At 32.2% G+C, this 24,720-nt stretch overlaps 2 protein-coding genes across 6 annotated transcripts; one reads left to right on the top strand and one right to left on the bottom strand.

Moving 5' to 3' along the window:
* Positions 1-1,491: 1,491 nt before the first annotated feature.
* Elp6 (Elongator complex protein 6) lies at positions 1,492-11,088 on the bottom strand. Of its 2 annotated transcripts, none has more exons than XM_089638319.1 (2): positions 10,929-11,088; positions 1,492-3,031 (listed from the first exon to the last, which is right to left on the bottom strand). In XM_089638319.1, the coding sequence occupies exon 2, from the start codon at positions 3,028-3,030 to the stop codon at positions 2,275-2,277; it is 756 nt and encodes a 251-aa protein (XP_089494445.1). In that variant the 5' UTR covers position 3,031; positions 10,929-11,088; the 3' UTR covers positions 1,492-2,274. The 2 variants fall into 2 exon arrangements, with proteins under 2 accessions (XP_089494445.1, XP_089494446.1); XM_089638320.1 differs by lacking the exon at positions 10,929-11,088 and adding an exon at positions 10,710-10,906.
* Dic1 (Dicarboxylate carrier 1) lies at positions 10,679-23,104 on the top strand. Of its 4 annotated transcripts, none has more exons than XM_089638316.1 (6): positions 10,679-10,780; positions 13,105-13,299; positions 13,571-13,683; positions 16,591-16,730; positions 18,615-18,822; positions 20,378-23,104. In XM_089638316.1, exons 2-6 carry the CDS (start codon positions 13,131-13,133, stop codon positions 20,630-20,632), a joined length of 885 nt encoding a protein of 294 aa, XP_089494442.1. In that variant the 5' UTR covers positions 10,679-10,780; positions 13,105-13,130; the 3' UTR covers positions 20,633-23,104. The 4 variants fall into 4 exon arrangements, with proteins under 4 accessions (XP_089494442.1, XP_089494443.1, XP_089494441.1 ...); XM_089638317.1 differs by lacking the exon at positions 10,679-10,780 and adding an exon at positions 11,134-11,270; XM_089638315.1 differs by lacking the exon at positions 10,679-10,780 and adding an exon at positions 11,140-11,274.
* The last annotated feature ends 1,616 nt before the right edge of the window (positions 23,105-24,720 follow it).

Here is a 24,720-nt window from a genome sequence, read left to right on the forward strand (position 1 = left end):
GACACATTGATCCATAGATTCCTACACACCCCTCATACCTTTTTCATTTGCTTAACTTCCCTCCACACAGCATCCACAAAGATGATATAGTTCCAGAGGGAAATTATTATCTTCAGGTCCTCCTGTGTGGGGTTGACTTAAAAAAAAGATGTATTTTAAAAATACATTAAAAAAATTATTACTATTGGCAAACCCTGCTTCAGCCCCAAAATCCTTCATTGTATGGTCACAAGAGCAGGTGTTGGCAACCATTGAGGGCAATGGAACATTCCATACAGCCTTGGAAAAACTCATTTATGGCCCATACAAATATCCATTTATTCCCGTCACTATTACATTGTGCTTTTTCAAAGTACGGATTTGTAATAATTCACGGAACTTCATGTAGCACTCATTCCCTATCATAATGGTGTCAATAATTTATAGTTAAGTGTATTGATATTATACAAAGCTTTGTAATATTTTAATGAAAAGCTTTCGATCTATTCCACAGATGGTGTGTGATTCATAAATGTGGATGTTTTCTATGAAAAACGACTCCAAGCTTTTCATAAGTGTTCCATTGTTAATGTATTTTATAGAAACGTAATTTACGCTAGCATTACTTCATTTCTTTTTTTAGGAGAAAAACATTCATTTTACAAAAAAAAACTTGATTATTCAATATTTGAGTGATTTGGCGTTCTCTTTATTTTGATTGTTGGTTGCATTCAAAATTGATTTTGCAAATAATATAGTAAATGGGATACATTTTCATTTAAATTTATTTATTTATTCAATGCATCGTTTATTACAGTCATTGAGAATTTTTAGACTACCATGCTATCAAAACCTCCTAGATCACAAGGCCGGGACACCGGGCGGGACAAATTTGTTATAAAAATTTGTAAATTTTTTTATTTATGAAAACTGTTTTAAATGGTTTAGCTAATTTAAAAAAATAAAATAAAAATATATTTTTTGGAGGTTCTCATACAAGTTAGGAAGCTGATTTGATTCAGTGTCCTGGCCTTGTCGTCTAGGAGGTTTTGATGCTAGAAGTCACACGCCTGTGTTGTGATGGTCGATAATAATATTCATCGATCAAATAACCTGTCTCCTAACTCAAATACATTATTTTTTTCTTTATTTTTGAAATATTTTGCGTTTGTATGTAGTATTACTCTATGTTTGCTTCACTCAAATGTAAATTGTTAACCTCGATACAGGCTCAGTCCTAGTGAGGTTGATTTTTATGATAAAAAAACATGATTTATGTATAGTGAGATGCAATAAATAAATATAAAGTTCATTAAAAATAATATATCAAATATGAAATGTAGAAGAATTTAAAAGAAAATAAGGAGTATAGATTTTAAAAGAATATAAAACACTATTGTGGAAATGGGTGTATTTTGAATAATTCATAAAAATAAATAATTGAGCACTCAAATGGAACCAAATTTATTTATATTTTTTATTATTATAAAAATGTAGTTAGATAGTCACTTTTTTTTAATATTAACTAAACATCATAAAAGATGTAAACTGATGTACCTACAGGGTGTATCAGTATGTGCCCAAAAGAACTTAAACCAGCGATTCCTGATGATATTTGGAGTAAAAAATGTAGAAGTCATTTTGCTGTCAACAGCAAAACAAAACAAAAAATCCATCACACATCTCCACTGCGTTAAGCCTAGCGCAACGACTGATACACACTCCAACTCATTCCAGCAGCACCAAGAGACAAGACGGAGCACCGTTTCAACGTGTGGCAGTGTGATCAGTGGTATGATAGAAAGATATTTTATTAAAAAACAACATCATCAGACAGCAAAATGACATTTATATTTTTTATTGCAAATATGCTTGGTATTCGCTGGTTAAAATCTTTTGGGTACATGTTGATTCTCCCTGTGTATCAATACAAACAGGATGTGTTAAACTTTTCAAGGTAGAATGTTATTAAGGGTTAATTTAAAATTGTTCATAAACTGCTCATTCATACATTTAATTATTATGGAAAAAACACTGGAAGTTGGAATATGAATAAATAGTTTTGTCCATATACAATCTCAATTATTTCAACAAAGGCATACAAATACAATTTTGGATTGAATCACCGATACAATATTGTATTTGTATCAATTCATCTTGTTATTTTGAAGCTTAATATGCAAAAGTGTTTTCTCCTAAAATGATTAGCACCATCTATGAACAAGCAGTTTATGAATAATTAAAAAAAAAAACAAATATTATTCATAATATGAAATCAGTCACCAAAACATAAAATTATTTAGAACCCGGTGCAAACACTTTAATCCCTCTATCAAACAACTTATAATGATAACTGTTCAATTTGACCAGATTGTTTGAGATACTTGACCACGGACGGGAAACTTCAAATGTACCCGACACTTCTCTGCTTCTTCCCGTCTTGAACCCCGACACTTCACAAATAACATCGGCCATATGCGACACGAGTCCCGACAGAATAAAACTAGAATCACTCTCGGAAATAACGTGAACACCAACGGCAATACTACACTTATCGTTACTTAAAATTAGACTTTTACACAGTTGAACGAAGGTATTAACTTCAATTATCGTATAACCCATCTCTAATAACCCTGTAATATCATCAACGATTAAAAATACTGATGGGTGTTTAGGCAGTAAGCTTTTAACTGCGTTGTTAACAATGTCAAACAAGTCGTCTATTTTAATTTTATTATACGCAGTACAATCGGCATTCTTTGATGAAATTACTGCGTCGCTTACAAGGCTCAAGCAATCAACGCTTTTCACGGTTTCGACTTCTTTTAATTTGTCCAGATTATATCCCATCTTCTGTCCAACGCTGTGATAGTGGTGGAAGGAATTGTGAAGCGTTACGAGGCAAATAGAGCCCTGATCTTTAATCTGTTTTGCAATCAGGCAGCTGTGCATAAAGTGCGCTTCTGATCCGGACATCTCTTTGATGAGAAAGAATTGTCCCATTAGACTTTCTTTGTCCAGGTCTAATGCCGCCAATACATCGGATGCCATTCTGAAAAAAGAAAAACTATTATTATAATACGATCTCCACGGTTGAGAGATTACAATCCTTGGCTTCGAATCCAGAGATCAAAGGTTCAAATCCCAACATGATTAAGAAACTTTTATTTGACTAATTTTTGTTATTTTACAATTAAAAATAATATTTTTTCAGCACGTTCAGAATGGAAATGTTGCTTGAAATGGCGTAACCATATTTGGTGACCAGTTCCGAATCTCCTTCCCCTCCCCACTACCTACAGCATCATAAAATACCCCAATAGGGATGCCATAGTCTCACTGGCTCCAGACGGTTGGTAACAGTTGGGTTAGGTTAGGTCTAACCTAACCTAACCTAAGGTCTAACCTAACCTAACCTAACTCATCTCATCTACCTATACTCACATAAAATAAAACACGTATTTTAAATTTTTTTAAAGAACATGTGAATACCCCACAAGAGTTCCAACTGTCAACGGAATCAGAAGGGCTATTGCGTCTCGATTTGCGGTATGTTGTGAAGTTGAAGGGAGTAGGGTTGGGAATAAGAAGGACCAAACACGCTATTACCATTTCAAGCAATGTTTTAATTCTTATGGTGGTGACGAAGGAACAAATCAAATTAGTATTTTTTATCAAAAGAATCGTACTCTTTGTTTATTTAATCATGCAGAAATACTATTCAAATAAGTATTATAATAATGTTAACCACATGAGCAACTGGAGTGGTAAGTACTTGCATTGTTTACGGCATACAAGTCACATGCAATCAATTTATTGCATACGCTAACCAAACATATTTACAGAGGTAATTTAAAAAATAGGTGTATGTGGTCGTGATGAACAGAGCCAAAGTAGGAAAGGACATTATTCATCTTAACTAAAAAAAACGGAAAATCTGTTTGTATATTTCATTAAAACTTGCGCACAATGAGTTCTGGCATCATGAAATTTACACACTGGAATGTAAAGGTCTCTCAAAGTGGGGGTATGCAGGTCTCCCATAATTCCCACTGTCTTCGGGCAGATGGGACCAGTGGTGGCCAGCTAATATGTGCTCCCGAGCGCCGAACAACCAACAAAATTTCCGACATGGCTAATCACAATACGAAACTCGGTTCGGTTATAATATTTCATACAAAAGCTACCTACTTACTATGCGCGCTCAACTTGCAGACCGACTGTGACTTGTGCCTATGTTCATAGCAGTTCGTTTTCGATTGCGATCCAAAATTTGACTGCTTTGTTCGCGTATTCTGTGGAACAGTCGAAAGCGTGGGTACATACTATTCTTTGCAAATATTACCATATCGAGGACGGCGTCCGGAGCTTTACCACCACATCAGAAGGAACGGTTTGTTCAGTAGAAAGATAAACTAAAACGCGTATGTGTATTATTGTCGATATCGTGTCTTCAATTTACCATCTGCTCTTTTTCAGCGAATGTTCCGCTTACAGCTTTCTTCTACAAGATAAAACTTGTCATTAAGAGATGAGTGATGTTCAGATTATTTACTATCAGTTCAGTCAGTTGTCGCCGTTGTCGGGCATTGTCTGTTGAATTTAAAACCTTTCTTGCTCTGCAAAAGTTTTGAAGTTCAATTGCAGGTTATATCGATATTCATATATCAATTGTTAATTAGGCATATCAATTGCAGGTTATACCAACTTATGATTATTTTTGTGTTTGTTCATTGTATAAATTAAGAATGAGTTTGAATGTGGAATACATTAAGAACAATAGGTCGAGTTTTTAAAACAAAGTGATAATAAAAAATTCCGGTCCACCTAAACCTGAACTGATAATAAAACAAGAGTGAATATTGAAGAAGTTTACTCGATCATTTAACAAAACAATGTATAACAAAGCTTCGTGGCTCTGTGGATGTGATCATTTGAATACTTTATTTTGTTTTCCGTCTTTAATTTACGATGTTGATTCAGTTTGGACAATCAGCGGAGTTACTGATGAAATTACTGAAAAAAATCATAAAGCATAATTCTTGTCATTTACATTTACAAAAAGTTTTGAGTTTAAAGGTCTTAGGAAAAGTTGATATCAGAATGCAATTGGATTCGCTACCGAGGCTACCGAGCCCAAGTTAAACACCATAATGAGCTAGTTAATAAAAATCGATACATCCTGTCCAAACTTATTGATTGTTGAAAGATGTTTCTCAACGTTAAAAATAATTAAATACTTTTTTAAGAAACACGTTGAGCCAGGACAGATTGTACGTACTATCAGTGTTAAGCATTGTTAAAATGTTAATTCAGTCTATGCCTGATTTTGACACGAGAGTCATAGAGATCTTCGCTAAACAAAAGGAGCGGAAAATAAAACGTCTTTATAAATAGGTATATATCTTTTTTAATTTATTTTCTGACTTAATGTTGTACTCCAGTGAACCCCCACATATTGTGACCACCGGCTGTCACTGGTTGGGACTATCACGCTATACTCTTGAAAGGTGAGCTTTGACATCATGAAATTTGAAGATTTTTTTTCTGTTTGGAACTTCTAGGTAATGGTAGCTAATTTCAGCTAGCAACGTCATTTCCATCATGAAGATAGGTTTATCCATACACTTTAATAAGAAAAAATCAACCCGTAAAAAACGAAGTTTTTTTTACTACGTACATACTTATCAATTTTAAATTTTCGACCTAGTTGCGCCATCTCTTTCGGCCGGATACTAGCCAATTTCAAATATTATTTTTTTTTGGTTTGATTGAGGATTGAAACTTCCTCCCCAGGGACTGGAGTCAACACCGCTAACACGAAGCCAAATCTTAATTGGATAGTACCGACATCTATTTTGAATATTAACAGCTGAAATTTTTTTTAAATAACATCATACAATTTCAGAAAAATACTTGTGTGTGTGTGTGTGTATGAGTGCCACCAAAAGTTGATAGAATGTATTGCCATCAAAAACTAGTCAATCTGCCGTATTTCAGGTCGATTTTAGGTTGGGAAGTGCATTAATTTCCACTTTCAAGATTTAATTTCTTGCATTCGTTAATTCATTTATTCATTCAATCAAGAAAACAAAAACGAAATTCAAAGAGATGTATTTAAAAAATAGTGCAGAAACTTGGATGAAGCCGGTTAGGAACTGTTAGTTTTAACATTATAAAAATAATATGTTTTAATCTGCTTTTTACTAGTTATCTCAGAATTAGTAATCTTCACGTAATAAAGTCAGCAGATAAGAGCATGCTGTTGAGAATTTTAAATAATAACACTGAGGTTATCAAACGTAAGAGTTTAACTTAACATTGACAACCATTCATGACATTCAACCATCATGCAGCTTGACATACTTACATTAACTCAGGCAAATAAATTCCTTCAGGGCCTATGTTCTCCTGTGTGGAGGGTATTTTTGTGGAAAGGAAAGAGTGAACCTGGGTCTTGAAGGGACCCATGTTGTAAGAAGAGGGAGGCCGGCAAATCGTTCCATAGCCGAGCGGTTGAATTCAAGAACGAGTTGTAGAAAATACCTGTTCACATGTGATAAATGTCAACAATGTACAAATGTTGAGTGCACGTTTCCCAACTATGCCCCGGTGCCGAAGGAATCAATGATGCTAATCGGAGCATCTTACATTGAAATACCGGTAGAACAAGGACAGCATTCCCACCCGACGCCTATACCCTAAAAATTGCAATCCGTTTGTTAAGATAGGAGAATCTATCAAACGGACCACCCATTTCTGCACAGAATCGTTTCTTCTTTTTGCAGTTTGGCGATCAGGTCAATAAATAGGTGCAATACATAACCTAGCCTTCCTCTTCGCCTTCTCTTACAACATTTCCCAAATGCGAATGCCATAGTAGGTCTACCGGATCAGGGCAGTTAAAACTCAGTATCGCCCTGGTGATATTTCCACACATTTTCTGCAGATTTTGTCATTGATTCAATATCAGAACATAATTTGCAGTACGTTTCCAAAATTTCAGTTCATTCTGCTTCATAGATCCTGAAAAAATGGCCCATTAAGTTCAAACCCAAGTCTTGCATTTGTGCCCGTTAGCATGATATTTCCACAGATGCTATTTTCTGCAGATTTTTTAAATGATTCATCTTCAGACCAAAATTCTCAGTACGGATCTGAAATTTCAGTTCATTCGGCTCCGTAGATTCTGAGAAAACGGCTTCAATATTTCAAACACAAGTCTTGCATTTGAATGGTGATATTTGCACACATGCTATTTTCTGCTAACTTCGAATTTACCTTTTAACATTCTGTTAGAATTGAATTAGTGACTGGAATTGAATGGCCAGGTACTTTACAACCTTTCTCTTCTTCTGATCATTTTTCACCCTCACAACATTCCCTGAATAATAATGCCATAGTCCCATTAGCTCAGAGCAGTTTGGAGTATACTGCAGTACCTACCTATCATATAAAAAAGTGTTTTTTTTATTTAATGTTTCCAAAAATTACAAAAAAAAAAACAAAAATTATCAATAATAGTTCATGCTTAACGCTCACAGTTCTTACTCGACTACATAAATTTTCTACCATATTATTTGAGTGTATTTATTTACATGCCAATATCATATGAGAAACAGAAAATCAATAGTCATTATCTATTTAAATGTATAGAAGAAAATACGACGGTGTGTCGAGTGTCGACAGTAACCGACCATGTGAATAATATATTACCAGTACGCTCCTGGACTCTGGCAACATTCAGTTGTGTGCACAATTCATTTAAAAAAAAACCTTCAACAATTTTTGTTTGACAATCTTACTGTAAGTTATTTGAAATAAGAACCGACTAAGTGTTTATCAAACGCAAGCCACAAGCAACTTAAGAAAGTCTGTTAGTTGAAAAGTTCTGTGAACAGTAAACCTGGCATCCAAAAAGGTATGTTTCTAATTTTATCTTATTTAATAAACCAAAGTAAAATTTCCTCCGAAATCATAAGATTTGAAAGTAGGTACTTAAATACCTATCTACTTAATTGTAAATCATATTATGCGCAAGAATTCTTTTTTATTTTAAATAAGGAATCATACAATTTGTTCAAAGAAATTTCAATGACAATTCTTTTTTCAGGCAGGTAGGTACCATAATATCGAAAAGCCCAGTCAAAGTTAGTCACATAGTCAAAGTAAGGCTTGCATGAAAAATAAAGTGGATGCAACAGATTTCGAAACCGGAAACGGAACTTAAAAACAAATTAACAGACAGATGAAATGCCAAACGGTCGAGTTAAAACAGGACGTCAAAAGCTCAGTCAATTCTCAAGAATTATTCCTACTACCATCATTATAAGCGTAAAATGCTGCTTGAGCAATGATGAAGGACTTAGCTAGCAGAGGATTTAATTCACCATACCCGGGTAGGTACACTAGGAACCGATAGAATAGGGCTGCTTCTCCATCTAACTGATTGATTGGAAAATATGTAATGTGGGCTTCATTAAACTGAAAACGTTTTTTTATTGTGGGAAGAGGATCGACTCTCGAAAATGGGAAGTTAAATCGTTACGAGACAATACCGGAATTCACAAACTGATTGGCAAAAATATTTGTAATGACGTGAAAATTTGTCACTGTACAATGGAAAACTATTGTAAACTCTCTTTAGCCAGTGTTCAAAAGAGTGAGGTTTTTACTTCCAATATTAACATTTTTTATTGTATTCATTACATGGTATATGTGTCATAAAAATCAAACTTTGTTAAAAAAAAATACATATAAAGTGTGATCCAATTGGAGTTTTCTGTATTGGCAACACTTTAAATTAGAGAGCTGTCATTAATGGCGCATTTTTAATACATCAAATGTTAGTTTGATACGACACATTTACTAAATGGACCGTTTGACCACCGGTAAACGCGTTAAAATTGTTCAAATATTCTACGGCTACAACAAATTTTGTACAAACTGTTTATCAACAACTGTTTATTAACAGTAGTGAAAAAGTTGGATGTTTTTTGTGGGATTTTCTGAAAAGTCGCGTCTAAGCCAACAAATCTGTAACGTTGGAGCACCTAAAAACTAACAACCGCCAAGCTACAGCCAAGATTGCCCCCGAAACTTACGAAAAAGTTATCGAAAATGATCTCAAACGAATTAACTGCTGCAGAAGGTCCGGAAGCGGCCATTTGCTTAAAATAATTTTCCATAATTAATTAATGATACCAAATAATCGATTAATAAAAAAAATGTATGTTAATGTTACATTTTGTGTGTTTTTCATAATTAAAAGTTAGGAAACTGGAATTGGATCACCTGTATAATATCAGAATAACTGAATTAATCAGATAAATATAATAAAAATTTAAAAAAATATATATTATTATTGATGATGGGAGAATTTCGACCACCGCCGTAGAAATCATATACTTATTTATTTATCCTAAAGGTTAAATAAATAAGAATCTGAAATACTGTATCCTAACCAACTAACTATCCTGAAAGCCCGGATGAGGAATTCTATATCAAGAGAAACTCAAGGATGAAAAATTATAATATCATCGGTAAAATTTCCATTCTCCGCTTACTTCCAAAACACACCCAAATTATTGAATTAACACTCTGTTTCAACTCAATTAGAATAAACATCTGTTTACGTCGGGAGAGATGGTAAAACATGCACAAAATAGGTTCTTAGTTTGGGTTATTTAAATACTTTGTGCGTATTTGAAGCGGAACCTTTCCGAAAATGTCACACCATACAATCTGGCGTTAAAACGTGTAAAAATACGGAGTTTTTGAACTTTGATTGAAAAAAATGGAACATTAATGTTAAGGCGAAGCTTAGTGCCAAATCACTATTTTGATTAATCTTTACGAATTGGTGTACATTATGAATACAAAAAAAGATAGCTTTAGATAAATTGAAGGTTTTCCTATCGCTTCGCTGGAGTAGAATATGAATAAATATATAAATTACTCAATAAAAAATATAAATGCAAACTAATAACAAATAAAAAAATTCAATAGAAATGTATGAACGCATAAAGGAAACAACTTTTAAAAAATACAGTATTATAGCTAAGATTATCTGTGACAGTTTCACTTGATTTACTTTTTGGCTTTCTTATAAAATTATTTACAAAATAAATAAAAACCAGTTTTGTGCTTGAAATCAAACGTTTCTAGACTCCGTTTGTCAAGCGATTTTAATGCCTATTACCTACGATATAAGGTATACCAAGAATATACACATTTTTGGCTTGTAGCTTCGTCTTAAATGTGAAATGAACTGTTATTTAAATAATTTGTGCGAAATAGCAAGAAAGCGGAGAACCGAAATTTTAATACCTATATCATTTTGAGACAAAACTAAATGGATGACATGAAAATTTGACATCCAACAATAATTATTTGAAACTCTTTTATCAAAACCATATTTAACTCAAGACTTTTATATTAACTATTATGAATCGCATAGATTGAGGAACACTTTTTAAAACAGCAGAATAATAATTTTAACTCGGCAATAAAATTATCAATTGAACATGTCATGTCATATAGATGAAAGCATTTTCCAACTAAAACTGAATAGCTGGTGACGGCCGGTGTACAGAAACATTGGTAGGCTGATTCAAATCCCAAATTAACTCCATATTCCGAGATTCATTTGGTTTTATGTATATACATACTCGTACGCAATGTCAGCTTTACAAGGTCATCGGCGCGTATATCACTTGTGATATACTTACGATCAACTATTTTGGCCGCTCATTTGGTTCCACAGTCACTCCCAGTCGACATGCTATAGCTTCGTAAAAAGGTACCCGATGAATTCAACACTTTTCACTGATTAATTTACACGGTTCGTCAATTTGCAACGATTAGATATCACTTTGATTTGAGGTTATCGACGCAAATTGATCTGTGGATTATTACACCGATAAAGTAATTATATCATTATTTTTTACCTTAATTGAGGCGGACCCTTCTGTCAGTTCTCGGTAAGAAAAATCAAATAATAAACACTTTTTTCAATGTTGTTTGAGGTAACTTTGTGCGAGAAAAACGTGCGTGCTCTGTTATCCGTAGGCCTAGTTGTATAATTTGACACTTCGCAACTGACGTAATATCCTTATGTCAAATTCTAGTATTTGACATTTAGCAAATGTCATCGCCAGTCGCGAGTCGTCTTTTCCGGCCGTTCCGTCCCTTCCGATATTCGAAGCGAGCGTGTCTCGTGTTTTATTTTTTATTTTAAAATGCAAGTTAATATTGAATTGTGCGTCTGACGATTTTCACTGTAACATAAAGTATGTAAGTTTTTTAATCTAATTTAAGAGAAACGTGTCATCTAACCCTGATTTCCCTCGATCTAATAATAATGTCCATTCGGTTAGTTACTATTTGAATTCGTTATTATTTTGATGATTTAAGTAAGTACCTATTTTAAAATGTTATATTATTAATTTGGAGTTGCCGAATTTAGCTGCTTCTGTCTGATGTAGATAGTTTGTAACCGCCTACTGGGCCTGCTGATTCAATTAATCTAACTCTAACATCAGTTTTAATTTCTTCGCTATTTTTTTAAAATATTATATTCTTCGCAAGCACCTATCTGTTGATTTCTAAACGTTATCTCACCAGAATAATATACCTATGATTACCACGTTTAATATATATATATACAGAATTATTAGACCCACACGATTTTTTTAGTTTCCAAACTTAAATTACATGAATGACTTATATATATACTATAGCTATATATAAAGCTATAGAATATTCATTTTATACAAATACTATTTGCTTAACATTTATTTAAGAAGCAATTTAATCCTAGTTGGCATGCTATGCACCATATATTTGAAGATGTTTTTGTTTTTTTTTGATAGGGTTCATATTGGTGCTATTTCTAGGTCATGGGAGTGTTGGAATTTGCATTATCTTAAAGATATTTGTGGACAACTAAGGCATTGTGACAGGGAACCTCGCCATTTGAAAACCATGGCTGCCATATTTAAAATAATAAAAAAAACAATGACTAAACATAGCTCTAATTAAATAAAAAAACAATTAGATCAATAAATTATAAAACCAAAAAAAGGTTAAATGTATGGTGCATATATTTTAATGCTTGCAAAACTCGAAAAGTAGTTAACCGATATTGCTGAAAATTTCAATGTTTGTTCTTATTAGTGCCGGGAGTGTTTAGAGAGTAGTTTGAATGATAGAAGAAGTTTGGGGACTCCCAAGGAATACTTAAAGTAATATCTCTGGACCGTAACCAGATACGGAGTAAAATTAAAGTCGGTTTAATGTAGATTTTCAACAGTGACATACAGTAGTAAATGATGGAAGAAATCGGAGACACCCGAGAAAGATGTTAGCAATAGCGAAACATTGCAGGGTACACTAGTATACCTATATAATTTAGTCGTCGACTTGCAAAACCCTCAAAATCTGTAGATTTCACGAAAAACTTTTTAAACCATTTTAAATGTAAAAAGAAAATACCTTTTATGCTAAATATCAACATAATTATTCATTATTCTTTTGATATTTAGCGAAAAATATGAATAATTAATTTATTTTCAATTTACTTTAAGCATTTTTTGTGAATGCATCAGAACCAGCAGAAATTTCCAAAGGGGTTTTGCAAGTCAACGATTGATATAGTGTATTACAATACACCTATAAATAATGGGGTATTACTTTTATATTTCCATGCATGGGTAAAACAATGAGTTCATTACTACCATACCTTTCATTCAATTGTGGCAAATAATAATAACTCCGCACTTTTAATGTAAAGTCAATATTAATATTATAATAATATCTGTTCTTAATTTTTAGTTAAAAGTACCTGCTGTGTACTTTGTGGATGGTAGGCAAACATTATAAATGTTATGTAAATATTCTCATTGTTATCTTTTCAACAACTTTCCATTGAAATATTTTAAAATTGCAATGTAGATAATCTTTGTAAATGATAAGCAAACAACACAGCAATTATACGAAAAATAGTATTTTATTATCAAGATAAAAACAATACATCATGTCATGCTCTGCGGTTACGTACCAAGTAGTAAATTAAAAAGATTTGAATGAAATCTGACTGTCATTATTGTCTATTGGCTGTTGCAGAAAATTAATCAAAGACATTTATAACAATGTCAGGAGAAGGGAAAAGGATATCCCGTTGGTATTTCGGAGGGATCGCTTCGGCGGGGGCGGCTTGCTGCACTCATCCCCTGGACCTACTCAAAGTACAGCTGCAGACACAACAGGGAACCAAAGTATCCCTTGCCACTCTGACCAGCAATATTATCAAAAATCAAGGTACATAAATCTTTTTCTTATGCAAAACCTCTCTACATCAATTTTAAATTTATGTTAATGCCAAAGGAAAATAAAAAAATGAATAATAAGTAGGTACCTGCCTGTATACTGTGGTTATGAGTCTACCATTTTTAAATTTTCTTTTTCCCCACTGCGGCAAGACCACTTTTTTGAAGAAAGAATAAACAGTTGAATCCTATCCATGTTTGGTGTATTTTATCTTAAATTCTTGTTTTAATATTAATATTAATTGAAATAATATTCTTTCTAGGTGTTTTGGCACTGTACAATGGAATATCTGCATCCCTTCTCCGTCAGCTTTCCTACTCCATGGTCAGATTTGGTATCTATGATGTCTCCAAACAACGCATCACACAGAGAAGTGTGAGTTCGATTTGTTGATAACATGAACATTAAAAAAAAACACCTATTGAACCCAATGACATTATAAATATACTTTAGACAAGTTGTATTGCTCGGAAAGCATAGTCATGGTAATTCAATGGGCAAGGCACGGTAAGCTCTAGCTAAACTACTTAATAAACTGCTCAAGCATTTGGTAAAATTTCAGAATAGCTCGACAACTATTTATATGGAAAATACTGCATTAAACTTGAAAAATTACCATTGATACAGTAAAAACAAAGATGTTGATTAATTTTCTCTTATTCCGCTTCACTCTTAATACGCAATATTTCACTTTCAAATAAATGGATTTAGCTTTATTAATTCAAAACATGATTTATTATGTCGGGGGAGACGGAAATATACGCACTTTTAATTTTAATTTCGTTTATTAAGTCACTTACACGATATGTCAATTAGTATGCGGCGCCGCTGACGGCGACTATATTCATATCAAGAGTTGGATTATATTCATAATATCGTAATTCATACCTACAAAATATTTCATAGACACTGCTGCCAACCAAAAAAAAATTAGTATTGCCATATAAAATAAATAATATCATCGTGTATAATTAATCCATATTAATATGTAAGTCAATGTATTATTTATAACAAATAATCAACATATAAATAAATAAAATAACCCGAATAACAAACAAATAGAATAAAATGTGATTAAACGTATTCCGTTTAGGTAGTTTAGGTTAGGTTAGGTTTGAACATGGAAAATAGGTATTAGAATTAAATCACAAACCAGTCTATACAAACCTAGCGTATCCCACATACTACTTGAAAACTGGGATGTAACTCTAAAGGGGACGCGAGAAGGCGTTATTAAAGGGGCATTTTTTTGCTATAGAAAATCACAGTTAGATTAGGTTAGGTTATATATATTATTTTAATATTTTCAAGATTTTATTTTCTTTAACTGAATTAGTTCGTAGGTAGGTACTGTACCTAACCCGCGCACTGGCTAGGTAAATAACTAGTTGTGGTAATTCCGGCAAATGTCACATTATTTTGTTTCTTTGAAATCTCGTGTGACATATCGCGTAAGTGACTTAATAAACGAAATTAAAATTAAAAGTGCGTATTTTTCCGTCTCCCCCGACATAATAAATCATGTTTTGAATTAATAAAGCTAAATCCATTTATTTGAAAGTGAAATATTGTGAAAGTGGAATTCGTAACCTTTACCTAAAAGACAACTATTTATGTGGAAAATACTGCATTAAAGTTCCTTTTTTTTTCAAAGTTCTGAAAAATTACCACTGTACAGTAAAAACAAAGATATTGAACCAAAATTGATTACATATACTTTTACATATAATTTTTGTACATAATATATGTATTGCCAGTTTATTGTTCAATGTGACCACATTTACACACATAATATGTTTATATGCTTATTATTTTTTACATTACATAATTATTTTAAACATAAAATATATATATATATTTTTGGTTTTATAGAGGATTGTACCTTCCTATCCAGGAACTGCTGTAATGTCACCCGATTTCAGAGAAATGCGTGTATAGTATATGTATATATAGTAAGCGTGTGTGTATGTGATTGCCACCAAAAGTTGATAGAATGCATTGTCATCAATAACAAGACTATCTGCCGAGTTTCAGTTCGATTGGATGTCGGGAAGTGGGTAAATTACCAAAAACAAAAGTGAAATTCAAATAGATGCATTTAAAAAGCAATCAATTTTTCTAAATATGTATTTGATGGCAAATTTATATTAACCCTTAAATGCATACTGTTGCAAAACTGCAACATACCGTTCAAACCACCTTTAACTCTTTGGTGTATACTTAATGCATGCCGTTTTAGAATTATTAAGTTCACGGTAATATATTTTATCGAGTGGCATCACCTTTTTTTTCAAAATTTTTTGTCAAATGTCACTTTTTCTTTAACAAAGTGAAGATTCTCGAAAATTGGTTGGAGGTTAGAGTTACTGTTTTGTTTTGCTGTTATTAATTTGATTTTCTTAGGTAAGTAGATTCAATAATACAATACTTATATGTAATAACTCGTATTTTTCCGGTACACTTATTAGTTTTGAGAAATTTTTTTAGATTTTTTTTTTTTTTTTTCATACGTAAATTGTTCATATTAATTTTTATTAAATACATGGTGTTGTAAACCTGCAACAATTTTTTTTAATCAAATATCATTAAAAAATTACAAAAAAAAAATTCTTTATATTTCCTTGCATATGCATGTAAATATCTACAAAATATATTTTTTTCCAGAAAAATTGATAAATCATGCATTTAAGGGTTAAATAAATGCAGAGCTCAATCCTGTAAAGTAAACATTATAATGTTATCTATTTCCATAATTATAATTTTTTTTATAAATAATACCCGTCTATCTATGTTAATGATCTGATTTCTACATCCTAAGGATGAGTTGTTTCGGAGAATTAGAACAATTCATCAAATTTCTACGTTCATTTTCGGGTTCTGTGAAAGTCCTTTTTAAGTTTGGTTATCATATGATTATAGGCTAGTTGCTTGACAAAAATGAAATAATAACAGAACTTGAAAAAATCTTTCACAGAACTTGAAAATGAATTTAGAAATTTGAAGAATTGTTCAAATTCTCAGAAACAACCCATCCTAAGTGAATGCTAGAAATTATTTTTGGTTAATGCTTCCTTTATTCAATCAAAATCTCTTAAAAGTATATTTTTATTTTGATAATGGTACTTACAGATAATAGTTTAGATACCTTCATAATAAGATCACAGCCAGAGTTGACTCGATCACCGCATTGATCAGATGCATTGTTTTTGCATGTTTACAAATTTATCATGCTTAAAATTATCCGTTAGCCTTGTTTTATCATGTCAACTATTTATTTTCCAGGGTGTTCCTCTATCCCCTGCGTATTCTGTGATGTTGGCAGCAGCGGGAGGGGCAGCCGGGGGCTTTGTCGGTACCCCCGCAGATCTTGTCAATGTCCGCATGCAGAACGACGTGAAACTTCCACTAGACCAAAGAAGAAAGTAAGTACCTATCCAAATAAATACTTTCAGAATAATTTACAGGTGATTCTAAATTTGAAAGGCACAATAATTTTATAATTAATATCTTAAAAATAGAGATCAACATATTCATCTTTGCAGTCAGTTAGATTTAGTGGATTAAAAACATCTATGAATTAAAAAAAAAATATTTGTTTGTTAGTTCCTTCTTTGGCCACCTACAAAGATAAGTGTTTCAAGCTGTAAAAAGTTTACTATAATTTTCAATAGTAATGATTGCAATGCATTGGACCTCTTAACCCATCTACCACATACAAAAAATCAATCACAGGAGTAAAGCATGTGGTCACTTCAATGACTGGCACGAGAAAAAATATGATTTAATATCTGATATTGTTATAACAATTTTTTTTTTCTCCTATTATATGGTGAATACTTCTGGCAAAAGGGATTAATTTTGTTTTCATTATTTTATTAGTAGAAGCCAAAGAAATCCAGATAAAACCGAATAATGTTTTATGGCTTCTGTTCTACCAAATAAATCTAGATTTAATCGAGTTAGGATTATTACTTTTCTGATTTTCCATGTGGCTTAATCTCAGTGTTATGTGAGTAATAAAAGCTTGGTGCATAATTAAGAATCGTTTTACCTGAGTCTTCTAATTAATTTATGTTTATACTAGGTTTTTACAGATGATATCACTTATATCAGAACAATCCAGATATAAAAACTCAGTTAATACACAAATAGGGAGAACAATTACAAAAATCTACTCGGACATAGGATATATTAGTTTTCATACATCTAAATAAAGATTAAAATACAAATAGACATACTAAATTATAAAATTGTATGAAAGCTCACTCATATGACAAATGGTACAAAATAGTAATATACAAAAGAGACACAAATAGAGACGAAAATATTACATAATATAAACAGACCAACATATTTTTAGCCATAGCAGAACATTTTTTCTGAATCTGAAAAATGTATACTTCAGCACATCTTATTATATAGTCAGTCGACATATTTAGGTCAGATCAAATAGGCGATATTATTTTTTAATGTATTCGGGTGAAACATGTTATGGCGTCTTAAACAATGGGAATTGGGAACATTTATTTCAATATTACAATAAGACATAATGCAATACTAAGATGGCCGTGAATTATTTTGTGTAAACATATTAGATCAGTCAGTTGCCTTCTAAGTGTAACTAGCTTTTTGCCCGTTGCAGGCAACTAATGGGTAAAAATGTGGTGCATGGTGTAGTGTTTGAATGAAGATGAGGCGAGGGTGTGGGACTACAAATTTTTAAAAAAGAAATTAATATTTGGAGAAAAAAAGGTGCCAAAGAGCATACTGATCATTTTTTCACCGAGCCGTTCGGGTTGTGTAGGTCCAGACGCGTAATTTGATACCCATATCGTATGTACGGTTTTTGTCACCGACACTCTTGAAAAGTCCCAGGGAGTTTTATTTTGGAAAAAAACATTGCTTTATAAACACGCAAAATGTGAAAACTTTTATTGGAAAAAATTAATTTAAAAAAAAACAGTTAAAAAAACCGTTTTTAATATTAAATAACTTTCCCAAACTTCTGTGCTCCTAGTAGATTACAGCGACCTCGAGGTAATTTTTCGCAGAAATGGCTTTATAAAAATTATCATTATGGAGGAAAAAAGTCTTCATTTCAATCTTAATTAAATTTCATAAAAAAAATATCGGAAAAATGTATACATAACGCAATAAGGTACCTACTCGTTAAAAAAGAAAGGGATCACACTATATATGAATTGCTCCCAGGGCGACTTTTTTTTTTTTTTTTAAATCTTATAGAATTTTACTGAATTAAATATAATAATCCATAAATTTTAATACAAAATTATCCACATTCGTAGTTACAAGCACGCCATCGACGGCCTGTACCGCGTGATAACTGAGGAAGGCGTCGTGAGACTCTGGTCAGGGGCCTCCATGGCCGTGGGTCGGGCAGTCCTGATGACAGTGGGCCAACTGTCCTGCTACGACCAGATTAAGGGGTGCCTTGTGGCCACTCCGTACTTTGAAGATAATGTGGTTTTACATGTGGTGTCCAGTCTTGCCGCCGTAAGTGTTTTTATCTCGTTTTGTAATTGAATTCTTCTTGTATTGTTTTTTATTGCTTATCGAAGATTATAGAAAATTCTGGCAATCTTGTAATTTGGTAATATTTCAGTAAATTTGTTATGCTAAAATATTCTTTGCAATTTTGTTAATCGCCTTTGTTGTGTATCTGGAAAATTGCAAACTTCGAAAAACCTTGGTGAAAAGTTTTGTACGAGGCGTATCCAGAAAGTAAGTGTACTGAGGCTCTCACGACCGAATGAATTTTATTTTCGACATGTTGGCTACACTTACGTGTAGCCTGACTCTTCCCCTCCGCAACGAGACCGATTCAGGGTCAGTACGTTGAGAAGTGTCGACGCAACAACACGTTTTGTGAAAAATATTTCACTTTCTTATTTCATTTATTTTTCTGTGCATGACGATCAGAGGAGCGGAAGACCTTCAATTGTGACTGACGAAATTGTGGAAAAAATCGAAAAAAAGCTCCGTGACAATCGCAGATTGGCTGTGGAAGAACTTTCTGCGATGTTTCCACAAATCTCCAGATCTCTACTACACGAAACCATCACAGAAACCCTTGGATATCAGAAACTGTCCGTAAGGTGGGTCCCAAAACAGCTGACAGACCAACACAAGTTGAATAGAGTGGAAGACGGACAAGAGTTTTTGAGGCGCTGCAAACTCCATGGAGATGAATTTCTCCGCTCCATCGTTACTGGAGATGAAACTTGGGTTGCACACTACACGCCTGAAATGGGATGTCCTGAACCACCCCGCGCATTCCCCTGACCTAGCACCTTCAGATTATTATCTCTTTACCTCCCTGAAGCTGTCCATGGGTGGAAAAAAAATTTCAACTGATGAGGAGGTAAAGGAGGAGGTGGAAAAGTGGACGAAGGGGTTGGCGGGAAACTACCTCAAGGAAGGCATCAAAAAGTTGATACCCCGCTTCACCACCTGCATTGAGAGGAATGGCGACTATGTCAGAAAATAGCTTACATATGTACTACGGTAACCATGTAATTTTTTTGTTTCAATAAAAAATTTTGTATCCTACAAAAATTCAGTGCACTTACTTTCTGGATACGCCTCTTATGTATGCCTATTTTTTCTATTTTTTTTCTATATTTTCTATTTGTCATTATCCTTTAAGAATTTAAGAATATGCCAAACTAGTAGGCATAAATCCTGGTTGTAAAAATTCCCCTCTTTAACCATACTTTGCTACAAGTTTTTGTTTTCAACCAGCAATATGTTTTAGAACTCTAAATAAACATAGTTTTTATGCTACGATTCTCAACTCTTGGAGTTAACACTCCTTTCTTCTTGTGGTGCATTCTCCTAACGGAGGTTGGCTATCATCGGGGCAATCTTCAACCCGCAGACCTATATAGCCTGGAACAACTGTGCAGAATTGCGTCATACAGGAAACAAAGCCATGAGTTGCAGCATCTTCTACAATATTTTCCATCAATCATTTTCTGGAAAAAGATTTGTAGTTTTCGCTCTTCATCATGTTTTTTTCATTAATATACCAATTTGTTAATTATTCCAGGGTGCCATTGCCACAACCCTGACGCAGCCCCTTGACGTGCTGAAGACGCGCGCCATGAACGCCAAAGCCAGTGAGTCCAAGGGCATCAAAGCCCTGATTGTCAACACCGCCAAAGAGGGCCCCATGAGCTTCTTCAAGGGCTACGTTCCTGCATTTGTAAGACTGGCTCCTCACACTATCCTCACATTTGTGTTCCTCGAACAGCTGCGTCTTAACTTTGGGTATTTTCAACCACTGAAGCAAAATAATGAATAATTATATACTTATAATAGAATTTGCTGTTCACACTTTACATACCATACATATGTTAACACTTAAAAGAAAAAGTTTATAGATATGTATTGTGGTATACGATTGAACTCGGTTATGACACTTTGAAATTCCATGAAAAGTTTTTGATGCTTTGCAAAATAAGGAAAAAAAAATATGGATGTTGTGTGATAATTAAATTTGGTTTGACACTTAGAAATTTCATGAAAAAGTTGTTCATACTTTAAAATACAATCAATAAGTGGTGGACACTGCAAAATAATCAAAAGAACATAGATATTATGTAATACACAATTGAATTTGTCGTCGACACTTAGGAAATATCATGATAAGTAAGTTGTTTACACTTTAAAATAGAATGAATAAGTTTTAAACTCTTTAGGCTACTTATACACAATGAATAAGTTGTAAACTCGTTATAATACCTATACACAATGAATAATAAGTTGTCGACACTTTGCAAAATTATGGATACATAATATGTAATACACAATTTATTGAAGTTTTTTTGACACTTTGAAAATGTAATGTAAGTAAACACAATACACAATCAAGTTTGTTGTGGACACTTTGAAATAGTGTTCTGGTATTTCATTCTCAGGGTGAAAACTCAATATATTAATAGATTTTAATGTTTGCGTAGAGTCAGTAAGTAAATATGTAATTACAATAATAATTAAGTTTGTGTAAAACCGACCTGCCACATATCATCAGCAGGGAATTTTATTGTATGCCCTTGAAATGATACACATTTACTGTTTATAAAATAATTATTTTAAATCCGTGAGAAATGCTTTTTCATATCAGATACAATTTGATTTATTTTCCACTATTAGCAGTGCATTTATTTAATGAAATGATAGTGTTTGATGCGTCAACAATGTGCATTAATTATTGCATCAATGTTGTACAATGCATTAATATTTGCTTTTCATGTTACCTGTTAAACAAACTTTATGCAATCTTTAATGTCATTCGTATTGTAATTATGTTTAAATAATTACGGAAAAGGTCATTTGAAATGAACTTGGTCTAAATATCGTATAAAATGTTTTACATGTTGACAAAATCTTGTTCTTCCAAATTTACCAAATTGAATACCTGTTAATGATAAAACAATTCTTATGAAAATCCCACCAGTTCTATAAGTGCATTTATCACTTTAAACCAATCTTTATACAATACACATACTATACAATATTTATTATTGTGAATTTTTTTGCATTTAGAAACATTTTTAAGTACCTTACGAAGGCTACAATATTAAGGCGATGCAATACGTAGTAATGCAAAATCATGTGTGTTTGGTTAGAAAATTTGGTCGCCTAGAAATGTTTCAGATGCTTTAATTAAATACTGCGAGTAGAATACATCCTGGCCTTTGAAATAATCAAGAATTTTTTATATAAGTCTTTTTACAAGCCCAGAAAAAAATTATGTATAAGGCCTATGAAAACTGCTTTAAAGTTCAAAATCTCTTCTTACGAACCCATTTTCGGTTATGGTTTTATTATATAATGTGGCGAATTAAGTTATTTATAAAATGATCGAAAAACATTTAAATATTTGTGCCTAAACATCCACAAAATAAAATAAAAGGCACTTTTTGGCCATGTTTTTTTCTTGCATAAATCAAAACAGATGGATGATTTAAGCGGGAATTTAAGCCTTATCGCCATCTACGTAAGGTGTGTTATTGATAGCGGCTCAATTCAAAATATTACATGACGTAGTGCATCGCCTTAACAATTACTAACTCTGTCTAAATACCTACTAATTTTAAGATTAAATGTATTTTTTATTGCTGTTTCTGGCAAACTTGTTGAAAAATAATTTAATAATATAATTAGGCAACTAACTGTTTGAGCCGCGGTGAAATATTTTAACACCAGGCACAATTAAAAAAAAGTACTCCCTTAATAATTTGCTTAACTTTTTCTGGGCACTTTTTCAAAGTTTCGTATCCCGATAAGTTAAGTGTTCCGATTCCCCTGCTCTACTAACGGCTGTACTAACAATTGTTACATTGAAAGTTTGGAGTATGCCTCATACTTTGATTCAATAAGTGAAAAGTTAAGCTGCTTACCGGATACATGACATTTGAATTCATGTTTCGTCCGGCAAATTATACAATATTATTATTATTTTGCAGCAATTTGCAAACTCATAATTTGTATTTATTGTGTTATTTAGTTTTTAGATGCCGTGTGATCAAATTCCTCTCCTGAGATATAAGTGACAAATTTAACAGCATTTTTAATTGTTTACACAAAACTCTGTGACTGTCGTCATAATAATTCAAATGTGTGATGATGCAAAGCATTACTTTAGAAAAAAAAATTATTATAAATTGTAGTTTAATAATTTAAAAATTATATATTTTATTCTGATTAACAATAATTATTTCTTTTTAAAATAAACTGCAAAGCAAGTTTAAATATTAAAAATTTATATTCTTTAATAAAAATGAAATATATTTTGTAATTTTGAATTTTAAGGAAAAAATTACATTCCAATCAAATAAAATATATAATATGCAATTTGATGACATAATTTCTTGAGGCAGATGAATATACGTAAACTAATGTATGTTTATGTAGAATGTATAGTTTTTCATACTTAGAAGGTTTGTAGAGAGAGCTATGGATGATATTATTTTTTTATAAAATATGTATTGTGATTTTAATTTACATCAATAATATTATTTACATCTTTTTTCTAAATTGTTCACTGTGAAAAAATCTTTATTTTATCATGTAGCCGATGCTAAAACCTCATTCAGAAAATGGTTTTGTGTCTCATCTGACAGAGGTGCACACATTATATAATTACAATTTTGCAGAGTAGGTTTACTGGAGTGTCATTATTCTTATGTCTGTAAAATTATGAATCTAAAAATCAATACGGAAATTGATTTTGGATTGAATTTCAGTTCAACTAATTCGTCTGCTGGAAAATTCATTATAAAATCATTTTAATGTATATTATGTGATATGTCAATTTTGTCAGACGCCAGTTGGTCAAAAGTCAGTTTTTCAAAAGTCAGTTTATTCAATGTCAGTTTGTCATACATGTGGTTAGCTCCTCATTACTACCTTTCAGACCATAATGCTGGTCTCACACGAGCGCCATACTCTCATGGCTTAGCCTAATTCAGCATATTGCTTGCCATACATTCCCACACTATCCAAGTACTGTGAAACAGCCGGCTCATGATGAGATAATAACAGAACTTGAATTTTAACTTTGAAATTTGATGAATTGTTCAATTTCTGTGAAAAAACATTGTCATGATATTGAACTCTTTTCTTAATGGGGATCTTGTGTTGGTATTTACAGAATATTTTTTTATTTTATTTTTTCTAAGCGTACCTACTACAAACTCACGGGTTTGTTTATATGTGAAATAATTCCGATTTGTATTTGTCTGCAAGTGCGTTTTATGCAATACAATATTATATAATATGTAAATGTATATCCGTTTTTCTTATCTTGGTTTATATTATAATATTATTCAATGTGAAATAATATTTTCGCTATTGACATAGTAAAATTACGTAATGGCATTTTTTAAAACCAATTTCAAAATCATTTAAAAAATATATATTTTTATTTGAAAGTTATTCAAAAATGTTGGGCATTTTGTAATTAGTTTTAAGATTTATTATTTTTAGTTACTTAGATTCATAGAGTAAGAAACTTGTGTGGTTATTGACATACTGACATTTTTAGAGGCTAGAATAAAATTGATAATTTGACATTCAATATTTTTTAAATTCAGTACCATTCTACAACACCCTAATAACCATCATAAATGGTTTAGCCTAGTTTTTACTATTCTATAACGCTTCAACCTGAAAACTTACATTTATATATTTATGTACTATTTTGTCTAACCAAGACAAAATGACTTTAATGCTTTTAATTTTTTTTTAAATAGTGATTTGGTTAATTTTTATAACCAATTTACCAGTACATTTATATATTATAAGAATAAATATATTGATATTCGTTTTCGTGAATTTCAGAGAATAATAATTTTTTTTAGTTTTCATCTGCTTTATTAACATAAT

The sequence above is a fragment of the Hesperophylax consimilis genome, chromosome 12 (genome assembly GCF_061612785.1).
Source record: "Hesperophylax consimilis isolate HC1 chromosome 12, BYU_Hcon_1.0, whole genome shotgun sequence".
In the NCBI taxonomy this organism is placed as follows: domain Eukaryota; kingdom Metazoa; phylum Arthropoda; class Insecta; order Trichoptera; family Limnephilidae; genus Hesperophylax; species Hesperophylax consimilis.

Coding starts and splice junctions, on each gene's coding strand:
- Dic1 (XM_089638316.1), top strand. CDS start 13,131: ATGTCAGGAGAAGGGAAAAGGATATCCCGTTGGTATTTCGGAGGGATC. Junction 13,300..13,570: donor CAATATTATCAAAAATCAAG/GTACATAAATCT, acceptor TATTCTTTCTAG/GTGTTTTGGCACTGTACAAT. Junction 16,731..18,614: donor CCACTAGACCAAAGAAGAAA/GTAAGTACCTAT, acceptor CCACATTCGTAG/TTACAAGCACGCCATCGACG.
- Elp6 (XM_089638319.1), bottom strand. CDS start 3,030: ATGGCATCCGATGTATTGGCGGCATTAGACCTGGACAAAGAAAGTCTA.